General features: G+C 37.6%; 2 protein-coding genes across 2 annotated transcripts in view; one reads left to right on the top strand and one right to left on the bottom strand.

Annotated features, from left to right (window-relative positions):
- Window positions 1-7309, top strand: part of LOC144631613 (E3 ubiquitin-protein ligase TRIM45-like) — a 187151-nt gene extending 179842 nt beyond the window's left edge. The window contains exon 2 of the transcript XR_013566778.1: window positions 6935-7309. The gene's annotated coding sequence lies outside the window, so the exon portion shown is untranslated. The remainder of the gene's footprint in view (window positions 1-6934) is intronic.
- LOC144631618 (ruvB-like 2) lies at window positions 260-11552 on the bottom strand. Its single transcript, XM_078490098.1, has 15 exons — window positions 11513-11552; window positions 11003-11057; window positions 9216-9271; window positions 9045-9113; window positions 6741-6813; window positions 5371-5500; window positions 5188-5254; window positions 4887-4993; window positions 4589-4682; window positions 4027-4150; window positions 3580-3674; window positions 3239-3357; window positions 2023-2142; window positions 1314-1443; window positions 260-830 (listed from the first exon to the last, which is right to left on the bottom strand). The coding sequence occupies exons 1-15, from the start codon at window positions 11519-11521 to the stop codon at window positions 663-665; spliced, it is 1416 nt and encodes a 471-aa protein (XP_078346224.1). The 5' UTR covers window positions 11522-11552; the 3' UTR covers window positions 260-662.
- Window positions 11553-11795: the final 243 nt, after the last annotated feature.

The following is an 11795-nucleotide window of genomic DNA, read 5'->3' as shown; positions in this document are numbered from 1 at the left end:
AGTAAGATGGTCAGTTTTTTTGAGTAATACCAAAATTCCAGTATAGTTTATAAATAGGCCATTGTTCAAGTTCTAAACATCAGTCTGTAAATTTTCCTACAGAAAAAAAGGTGGAGAGAGACGGGAGCGCTTGCGGGTTCCTTGGGTTAAGAAACAAAGAAATCACTCCAAAACGTACTGTTAGGGGAAGCGAAAAATTAAAACGGGGAAGCAGTGAGTTGAAGAGAGAGGAGCTGAGATATAAAAGACAACGCAAGACTACAGTTACGTAAGGTGCTGATTTTTGTTACAAATAACCATCGATGACACAAGCTACAAACCATATGACATAAATAAACACAGATTAATATGTAAAGCGAGATAATAATTGTGTGATTTCCACAGAATTAACAGCCAACATTGCGACGCTTGTAGCATCTACATCGAAACAGCTTTGTACTTTTAAAATTCACTTGGTTATCATGCCCTTCGTTGATAAAATAAACTTACTCCTGCAATTTCACTTAACTTATAAGTAAACTAACCAAAGCTATATGAATCTTTCGTTGGCTGCCAGTTTGTTTCTAATAATGTCCTTTCAAAAGTTCACGAGCGCCGCGCAAGTCTTCGAGAGATTTGGGAACAAACTAAAACACGCAATGTACACTGGGAAGGGAATTATATCAAGCAGTTTCGGCCTCAGTCTCCATGGCTTCAGACGCAGGCTCGGGCGACTCGTCCACGTGGAACATGAATTCTGTTTGGTATTCTTTAAGAAACTGGCTGGAACGAGCTTCATCCAGGAATAGTGAATACACCCGCTTAATGTCATCAACATTTACCTCGGTTCCCTAAGAGAAAATAAAAACACGTTGGATACAGTCTGCAGAGAAACTCCTTGTTGGCGAACATCTCTGAGATCCATTATCCTGTTCATGACCATCCGATCGGTATATGAAAAATCATATTTCCGTCGGGGACTTGTCCCACGATTCACGTCTTTCTCAACCTTAATCTTATCACAGGAAGAATTGGGAACACCACATTTTCGCGTTTATGCGCGATAATTCTATTACTTTTAAAAAGCGAACGTTTGATGACGCGAACTTAATGCGGGCAACACATGTCAAGTAAAATTAAATGACATGTTTTAAACCCAAATCACAAAAATTAAGTGACCAAGTTTCGAAAATTATACACAATTGCGAAACTTCAGTGTGGTGAAATGCCACTCTTTTGAGACTGCGAACCAACTTTGATGTCAACAAAATTTCATTTAAATCCTTGTGGCAATTGGGCACTGAAAAAAATAGCCGTACAAAATACAAACTTACCTTTCTTTTCCGGCACACAAGGCTTGAGGCTGTTATTAGCTGAATGGAGTATCTTAGCGATGTTTCCTGAGCAATTTTTGTTAGCAAGAATATAGCATCCTCTGACATCTCCACGTCCTCCTCTTCACATCTGCAACACAATTAATCCCTCGGGCTCAGTCACATATTTGTGTGTTATAACATTGTGCTGTCATAGCAAAGCGAACTGATCAACACGGATAAGTTATTTTACAGTTAAAACAAAAAATTGCAACAGCATTGTAGCAGCTACGTTGTCCTTCGCACTAGTTGATAAATAATATTTTCCATAATTAGAGAAGGGCATTGATGAATAACATGAAAAAAATAATACAAAAATTCTTTTCAGGTTAACAAATGCGACACAAAGGCTGCAGACAGATTACAACTTTTGCCAATGTTGGCACATTTACATGTATAGCAAAAGCATCCAAGATTGAATCCCCATGTTGCCATTTTGGATCATATGACGTCACACGGTTGCCTGTAGTAAACGGGACAAGCACTTGACGAATTTTTTTTTTCGGAAACTGAAATAAGTTTCCTATGTTTTCGACACTTTTAAAGTTTATAAGACTTATATTACAACAATTAAAAAGCAAATTCAACGTAGTGCTCCAACAGTAAGGTTATGCTTTAAACCAAAAGAAGAACGCGAGATTTGCAAGCAGAGAAGTCGCTGTTACGTTACCGTATAGTGAGAATTTGTCGCAGATCTTTCTCTTGGTAAGGCGATGTAGAGATAATCAACAGTCGGTCCAGCAGATCAAGTGGAATACCATGAGGACTCTTGTAATTTGTACCACGGATTCTAAAAAAAAAGTACACACACTTGTGATTCATCAAATCTATCCCATTAGTTTCCAATTTAGTGAAGGAATTATTCAACATGACACGAGCGTGGGACAAACAAAAAATCTGAGTCCCCGACGGGAATCGAACCCATGGCCTCCCAGATACCGGTTGGGAGCTCTAACCAACTGAGCTACGAGAGACTCATTGTGAGCTGGGCCATTTACTAGGTTGATATGTGACACGCGTCCTGCATACTGCTAGGATCAGCAATGTCGAAATCATCAAATGTGTAGTAAATAATAAAGATGGTAAATTTCAAGCTCGGTGATAAATAGTGAAGGAATTATTCAACATGACACGAGCGTGGGACAAAGAAAAAATCTGAGTCCTCGACGGGAATCGAACCCATGGCCTCCCAGACACCGGTTGTGTGAGCTTACACTTCACGAAGTGTAATTTCACAAATAGCCATCGACAAAGATATGGCTGTATGTATGGGTTGACACGAATTGGTCACGTGGTCTAGATAAATTCAAATCAGTGGCGCGTTTCAAAGCTGTGCTCTTTGAATTATTGCAGGGTGCCTGAAGGTTCTTCTATGAGAAATCTTGGGTGTCCAGCTCTTAAGAGCTTTCATGAAAGAGAAGTTATACAGGTCGCCCAAAGACAAATGTAAGTCGCCTGAGGCACCCGGGCACTGCTAGAGCACAGCCCTGCATTTGATACAGTCCAGATTGGAGAATTTAAAAGATTTAGTTGAAATACAAACGCGTACAATAACCTGATTCTGCACGCAGTTTGCCAAAATTTTTAATCAAAAATTGTATCCCCAATTGAATTCGTACTGTACGTCTGTACGCTGTGAATACGATCTCCCTTTTCCCAACATACACACGTATTTCGCGCAAAATCACTTAATTCCAGTATCGCAAAGCATTGGGATTCCTGCGCAATAATCTCGTACCCAGATCTTTTTAGAGTGTGGGAGATCAGGGTACAGGAATTCCTGCACGGTTCACCTACACTGAACACATGCACGATGCTTCATGGTATTGCTTCTTGGTGAAACGAGGTGGCGCATTTTCTATATCTTAAGAAAGAAATTGTCTTACTTTGTGATTCCTCTATTTGTTGCCATTATAAGAACGGGGGCCATGTCGTTTTCCAGGGCTCGGTTTAGAAAGGAGAAGCACTCAATATCAAGCATGTGAACTTCATCGATAAACAGAACCTGAAGGGGCAAAGCACAGAACAATGTTACGCCTAGATGTAGAACTTCAGACGTCCGCGAAATGTTTCTGACTGGTTACTACAGTGTTACTCAGTTATGATTTTTCACGTGCACTGCCACAAATAAGCAATGGTCAATCAGAGACACCACATGGAGTCCTGGAGTGCAAATGCCGTCAATATGATAAATAGCATATGTTTATACGTAGAAAAACGTCCTTACCCCCGGAACAATATCAGCTTTTCCTTCTTCCCTCCATTCTGCTACCTTTGCATTGATCTGCTCTCGAACTTCTCCTTTGATTTCACCAGTGTCACCTAAAAGGGAATACAACCAGTATTTAGTTGAGTTTAAAAATAAACAACGTAGGCCTAAAAGAGATAGAATTGAAGCGATTATCTTAAGCGAATGGCATGCTTTAAAAATATAAATACTAAAATGTTCGCCTCTTCCTTTTGTTGGAAGAAAAGGCTCACCTTCACTTTGATTCCCCTCTTTTTTGAACAAATCTGGATCCTCCACTGAGTTCTTCACAAATTCCCAGTGAGTTGTATTGTTGCCCTCCCCCCCCCCCCCCCCCCTCACTCCATACAAACCATTCTCACTTTTATATTTACTTGGATGAATATGCCAATTTTGTAAAATGAATTACAAATTACTTTGTTGTACCTGAGAAAAGAGCCAAGAATCCCTGTGTTCTGCTGTTGATGACATCAATTTCGTGAAGAGTGACAGTATGAACAACTTCTTTTCTCTTCTGTATCTCTCCTTCAGGGCACTGGACAAATTTGGTCTAAGCAAAAACAGACAGCTACATGTCACTAACAATGTACATTGTGTATATAATTACTGTATATGAAGCTCAGTTAAACCAACAATAACCAGACACACTTGGATCTGTTCATGGGAAGTTTCCATTGATTTTATAAGCAGTACTCTACATGTATAACAAAATGTAGCCTAGTACTCTTTGGAGTTTGGTGACAAAAACTTTTTGCTTATAGGAGACTTGTTATGGTTTGTTCGTATGTATTAATGTGGACTATAAGAAAGGTATCAATATTCATTACAGTTTTGAAAGAGACCTCACACAGGCCCTACACAAAAGCATGAGTGAGAAATCTTACTGGAAACCTTCACTTGTACAATTTGTTTGGCTGTGTTGGATTTCGTCTGTACTTTGGGACACATCACACTTAGCCATGTAATTTTAAAGAATGAAGAACTGTACCTGTGGCCCCATGGCGTCATAATCTCTAGCTCTGTTAAATGAGCGACCAAGTTTGGAGACTTTTCCTGTGGCTTTGTCAATGGTAATGATGTCTCTAAAAACACAAGAAATTTTCAATGTTAAATCACATAATTTTCATAATTTTTAGTAGTAACACAATCGCAGTTTAATAACTGGAAATGTCTCCACCTATACTGTCCAATTCATCTGAATCATTATGTTTATTCTTGATCAACTTAAATGTTATAAATTATAAATTACAATTTGCTGTAATAAAATTAAAGCAAAGGATTCCTACCCTGCCTGAACTTTTTCCTTTGTAAGTGACTCTATCATCTTTGTTCCCAGGTCATAAACTGTTTCCATCTCTGTTGTTTTCAATGTAAGTTTTCCAACCTTGGCTCCCTAAAGCGAACACAAAAATTGAGCTGTCATAGCGGATAGAAACAAGTTCAAAGATTCTTCAAGAGTTGTCATCTTGAAACTGACTTTTTGTTTTTTCGTAGAAGAGGAGGGATAAACAGAATATACTATTCATAACGATTAATGAAACAATATTTAAACTGAAGTAATCCATTTTTGTATAATGGTTAACCTACCGTTCCACTTGCAGGCCTGTCAATTTGAATTTCAACAACTTCACCTTCTATGATCTCAGTTTCCTCTCTAATAAAAAACATAAAATAAATCATAATAAAAAGCAATCATTCAAACTTCTACATGAGTATACACCTAATGATTTATTTTTTTCAATGTTATATTGTAAGTTATACATCACTCACTTTATTCTAACACCAATGGACCTTCTGAAAGCTTGTGTGAGAGCTTCTGTCTTTCCCATCTCTAATGAATAAATTTCACTGCCAGCTATTGCTGTGAAGGGAGTGTCAGGGCCAAGTGACTGAGCCATGCCTAGAAGATAACACACACACATGCATTCACTACTTAAGGACTACATCTGATACTCTACTGGTCAAATAGCTTCATTTGTGTATAGTTGTTGTATGTCAAAATGAATATCAGGTCAACAGGGCTGCAAATATTTTTTTCCACTTGAAAGGACATATGTCCTACTAAGACACCATCATGGTCAGACAAAACAAATTTTGGTTGGACATCACCAAAAACAAAAGGTTGAATTTTATTCACCATTGCTGTAAAATGATTTACGATCCAAAGATTTTGTCCGGACATTATGTCCGACCACACTTGGGATTTTGTCATACATGAGCAAATTTTGGTCGGCCAATGTCCGATGCCCGACTGCTATTTGCAGCCCTGGGTCGAAATGATTTCAAACTAGTTTGATTATTTTTTGTATATTCACAGCTCCAGATTCATTAAAATAATCCTTTTAAGGATTAAACAGAAAGAAAAATACACACCAAAATAGTTTTAAATCATTTTGACTTGAAATTGAAACTTGCCATTTGTTGTTTGTTGTTTAGGGACACCAAATTATTAAAAAAAAAACCTAAAAATACCTTATCATAGGAAATTAACGCTTCATGAAATTAACGCGAATTTCAAAACTTTGCTTACTTTAAGTCGCGTTAATTTTTGTTAGCATTAACTTCCGCACCGTTAATTAAGTGGAGCGTTAATTTCCATGACCTTAATTTCCATTATTTTGCCCTCATTTTTCAATACAGTCCAGACGTTCCTGACTCCTAGAAAAAGGCCTTATTTTATCAGGGTGGAAATCTGCTGGTATCACTGAAACTGTGAAGAACGCTTGAGGCGGTCAAATTTCTTTGCTTAGCCCATACGTTTAGGATTACACACCAAGTGTTGAAATAACATTGTTCCTGTTGTCCTAACGAGTTTTTTTCTTTGTGTTCGTTGCATTAATTTCCTTCATTTTGAAATTTTACCCCCTCTATCGATCTTTCGCGTTAATTTCCTTAATTGGGAAGTAATTTTTCCTTCGATTCACTTTTAATTTAAGTCGTGTTAATTTCAAATACCTTAACTGACACAAGCATTAATTTCCTATAATATACATATACAATAACTTATTATTTATAAAGATACAAGTGTTCTACAAATATACATTATACAATAACTTATTATTTATAAAGATACAAGTGTTCTACAAATTTAAGTTCACATGTATATTAAAGAAAGTGAAAAAAAAAAATGTTGTTTTTACCCATAGCAATAGCTGTTTTTCCAGTGCCAGGCTGTCCTGCAATCAAAACAGCTCTCCCTGCAATCTTGCCTTCCTAGATTTGAAGTAATTTACTCTATCAATAATATTATTATTATTGTGTGAAACAAACAAAAGACATCCCTAGAATACAGTGTAAGAAAATGGCCTGATTACACACACTCAATAAAACATAGGCACGCTAAGCGTGCAGGAGTTATTTTTTCAATTTATGGGGTGGCTTGGGGTGAAACTGGGTGATTGTCCTGTTGGGATGGTTTATGCCATGGGTTGAGCTGTTTGTGTATGGCGGCCCACGAAGTCACTTTTTGCACAAAATTTGCTTGCAAACAAAATAACTTTTACGTGCATTTTGATACATCAGAACTGTTTTATTCAATATGTAAATTTTCATCATTTAATTGAAAAACAAAAACTAATTCAATTATCAAAATGTCACAAAATGGCACGTTCTTATTCTGTTTAAGCGGTTATTTTGTTGCTAGCTTTGTTGCAACCGTTACGTGTTACTTTTGTTTGTTACGGAATACTTTTGGCTTTTTGCCAAACACTGAAACATGATATTGTTTTTTTTTTACTTTTGTAACATGAGACCTCTGTTTTTTAAAAACGAACGTAACACGATACCCTTGTTTTTCTCCAAAAAGCCACGATTCCATATAGACATTGAACGAAAAGTACTATAATAAACGAAGTAATAAACGCATCAAATCAAAAACCACATTCTTCGGGAAAGTTCTTTAAAGCACAGTACACATGGAGTATTTGTTTTCTGTCAGAACTGTTCGACAAAGATTTTCGTTCATTCACAACCTAAATTCTATTCAACAAACAAGAACTAATTGAGTTATCGAATTGCCACGGAATGGCACGCTCGTATTCTGTTTTTGCTCTCGATCGTAGTTGCTTTTAACAGCAAAGTTAATACTTGTACCGGTTCATTAAATATTTGAACGAGATGTTTTACAGTTGATTTCAGTTTACTTTGGCCGCCCGCTTTGTGAAGTTTGTTGGGAAATTGGAAACTTTGTTATGAAGTTGCCAATTACGTTGCGAGTTTGCGAATCAAATTGCGAACTTCGAAAAGTTTCCAACTTCGGCCCGACTGAACTTTCGAAGTTTTGGTTGTTGAGGAGAAACAAGACATGTTGCTCGAAAGTCATGGCGATTTCTGAACTCGAAGATTTTAGAGCTTGTCAAGGAAAGTTGAAGTAGCTTGAAGTGCAAGACAACGTTTCGCATCAGCGATCACGCAAGTGATTTGGCGATAAATAAATCTTATGCAGGTAGAAATTTGGTCAAATTTTAACTTTTTTGTATGAAAACACATATTTAACGATTTCTGTGAGGCATAATCTTCACTGTCTTCAATTTCAAGTCTTCTGCGTTTGTAAACCGGATGAAACTGGATGGTTTATTGATTTTAATCGAAGCCGACGCGACGCGACAGACTATAAATTTGTTCGAGACAACGTGTTTACGGCTCGCTGAACATAAAAGTTTTTTATTTTTATGTTTCCAACATAAAATTTTTATTGTTTCCAACAGTTTAGCGTAGAAAGCCCTTTTTGATAACATAATTATAGAAGGTTTTATTAATTTCGGGCCGAAGTTGGGAACTTTGTATCGAAGCTCACAATTTGATTCAAAAAAACGCAACCTATTTGGCAACTTCATAACAAACTTTCCAATTTCCCAACGAACTTCACAAAGCGGACGGCAAAAGTAATGACCACATTATTCTTCAAATCTGCTTTGTGCAAATGGAAAGCTAGCCTCTCCAAACGTACGCTCGAATAAGACGAATAACAAGTTAGTGTTGGGCCTTTTGCTCACGGCATGTGCGTTGTAAGCAGGCGGGCGTTACGAAAAACGTTTTTAATCCAGGGTTAAATCACAACTCGCCGACTCCGCCTCCTTCTAATCTAAAAACTTTGCTCCCTGTCCTCACCCCCTTGCTTCTTCCGTTTTGCACTGGCGTCCAGTTCTGTCGCTGTTCTCATCACGTGCTCATCAATAAAAAAAAAAGACACGAAAAAACGAACAGCGACTGTGAACTGTAGACTGTAAACAGTCTACAGCTTGATAGACAAGGAATGTAATTCATTAGGTAGAAAACCAATGAAAACAGTTTTGCCCACTTTCACAACACACCTTTTTACATGTACAATACATGTACATCTACATTATATGATTATATGGCTTAGACATGTAGACATTTAAAAAACATTTGAATACACAGCATACCCAACATTAAACCTATCAAATGAAGCTGCAATACAGTACCTTGATCATTTCTAGAATAACTCCAGCAGCTCTTCTGGCCGCAACTTGACCAACCATGCCCTGAGAAACCTACAAAGAAAGCAACAAAAGAATTGTCAATCTGTTTATATCGTAATTTCATACATGTACAGTATTTGTAACCATCAAAACAATAATGACAGCCCTACATACCTGCCTGGCTTCCAGCGCATCGTCTAAACCAAGACCACGAATGTGGGAATGAGCACCTACAAACACAAACATTGAACGCAAATAAATAAATTATTAACTATTTTAGTACATGACGGCTTGGAAGTTAACAATAATATGTTTCAAAATGGGAAAGCAACCTCTACATGACTGTAAAAGACTTTATTTAAGAGTCAGTGTATTTAGTACTGCTGTGCTTCATATGCAAAGTAATTAAAGACGCAGTAAATGAGCAAACAGATATTTTGAAACACAATGTAGAACAGATACATGTGAAGAATATCAACTGCTTAGAGGCTGACCAGTTGGCTATTATTTTACAGATGACCTTTGCTGGAATAGATCTTACTATCAGTTTGTCCATCCAAGTTTAAAATTTGATTTTTCTCATGTGCAGGGTTGGAAACTAAAATTTCGGAGCACTCGCCATCTGGGCGAGTGACCTTCAAATTACACATGCCTAGATCAATTTTCTCTCGCCCAGTCTCCTCCATAAAAGAAAGGAAAATGTAGCCCCCCTTCCCTAACAATTTTAATCACGTTCGATACTCATCAGTGGTGGTCGATCATGATACAGACTGCAATCTATTTCTTGAATGAAAAATCGCCAAAAAAGAAGACCTTACTTCACAATTTAACCATGAGCATGCTTACTTCAAAAGTTGAAACGCAGTTTTTAATTTGATAGGTCTTCCCAAATTCCTGTATGTTGCAAGCAAAGTGTCGAAATTGTAAAGATAAAGAGGCAGGAAAAGCAATCTTGCCACGTTTCGTGGATCCGTGGACACTTATTTTGAAAACTATATTCTGGAATATGAAAATCGTACTTGCCAAACTGGGCGAGTGATCCGCGATTTGTACTCGCCCGACAGTTTTCACACTCACCTGGGCGAGTGGGCGAGCGCTAATTTCCAACCCTGCATGTGCAACAATTATTTTATGTACATGTAAGATGCACACCATTTTGTAATTACAAATTCACCATGTGAGCTCAAACTTCTTCTAAAATCCTGCTAAAGCAATAAGTTACCAAAGCAGTATGTATTAAAAGAAGGTTGAGCTCAAAGTGTCTAAAAAAATTATTTGTTACTAACAGATAGATGTACATTAAAACAAAAGTTAATGTTAAATTGTTAACCCTACAACATCCGTGTAGCTCACAAACCTATAACAACGTTACGACATTTACTGACCAACGTTAAAGACAGGGACGAACCTAACAACAGACAGGGAGCGATTTATAAGATCAAATGCTCCGACTGCCAGGCCTCCTACATCGGGGACCGGTAGCTTGACCCGAGACTGACTGAACACACGGCGCGGTGGTGATGTCAACAATCATTGCGACTTACTAAACACAACTGGACTCTGCTGAATGCTTAACCTACAGTACTAACTATTTTCAAGTACTCTGAAAGCTGGTACACTAGCGAGCCTATCAACAATGTCAACAACTACCGGCACCACAACTATCACGCGGCCGACACTTAATGACTGGAAAAACGACTTATTAGACTAACAAAGGGATCGAAACTGACATACTGGAAAACTTAGTCTACAGCAAAAATACGCTACTGACATCAGCTTCAACGGACCAGACTTATAACATCATCGACGACAAAACTTTTCACTTCTCTGAGATGACTTCCGCTCAGGTTGTCGACTCATCACCAACAACAGTTCTTCTCCTACTCCACCCGGACGATCACACTATCGAACTACTGATACTCCTGGGTTCAAACCATTTACTTTAAAAGTTAATGACTAACCTATTCTTTCAATTCTTGTGATATCTCTCACTTCTTGAACTTTCTGTGCTGCAGCCTGTAAAGGTACAACAGTAAATGTGTATTTATAACGGTGCTAATATAAACTGTGTAAACGTAACTTATTGAACAGTTCATCAAACATGCTGTCAGAAAGACTACTTTCACACTTGATCAACAATTTTGTAAGTTTGATTACTAAAAAAATTATATATTGCCTTTTTTCAACAGGTCAACATTTGTGTACCGTGATATAATTAATTTTTGAAAAGGCGACGTTGTTAGTGCGAGCGATTTGAATTCCAGAGCAGAAAGATCGAGTTCTAAAATCATGCTCATCGACTGAAAAATTTGGCGTCATGTTTACGAATTTTCTGGCTGCAAAGTTTTGAAATTGATAGAACAGATAGCAAACTCAGCTTAAAAAACTACATAAACTGTTTATCTCTAAGGAAAAGTCAGGTTTTTCCCCATATAATGTAAGACATTTGTAATCTGCACATGGTTACTTACCGCCGCCATTTTGAACGCTTGAAGAGGTCGTCTAGTACCCAGTTTACTCGGTTAGCTCTGCGGGAAGATTTCCGATAAAATAAACTTTCCGATGTTTTTGCGAAGCGAGCTCGCAAAGATACAGAAAATTAAACAAAGTGCTGTAACCTTTTGCAGTTGCAGTTAGTCGTACGAAACTACATGCAATATTACAAAAAAAGAAGGAATCTAGTATCACAAGCCGTTCTTTTTCAATTGTTTTACATTTTTGCGCTACCTTGTATGTTCGGAAAATCTCCGTAAC

The sequence above is a fragment of the Oculina patagonica genome, chromosome 12 (genome assembly GCF_052425735.1).
Source record: "Oculina patagonica isolate OP01 chromosome 12, crgOcupat, whole genome shotgun sequence".
In the NCBI taxonomy this organism is placed as follows: domain Eukaryota; kingdom Metazoa; phylum Cnidaria; class Anthozoa; order Scleractinia; family Oculinidae; genus Oculina; species Oculina patagonica.
Note: the sequence above shows the minus strand (reverse complement) of the source record. Positions and strands in the feature narration are given on the sequence as shown.

Coding starts and splice junctions, on each gene's coding strand:
- LOC144631618 (XM_078490098.1), bottom strand. Junction 6,814..9,044: donor TTATTCTAGAAATGATCAAG/GTACTGTATTGC, acceptor CTTCAAATCTAG/GAAGGCAAGATTGCAGGGAG. Junction 1,444..2,022: donor CGACAAATTCTCACTATACG/GTAACGTAACAG, acceptor ATTGTGTTGCAG/ATGTGAAGAGGAGGACGTGG.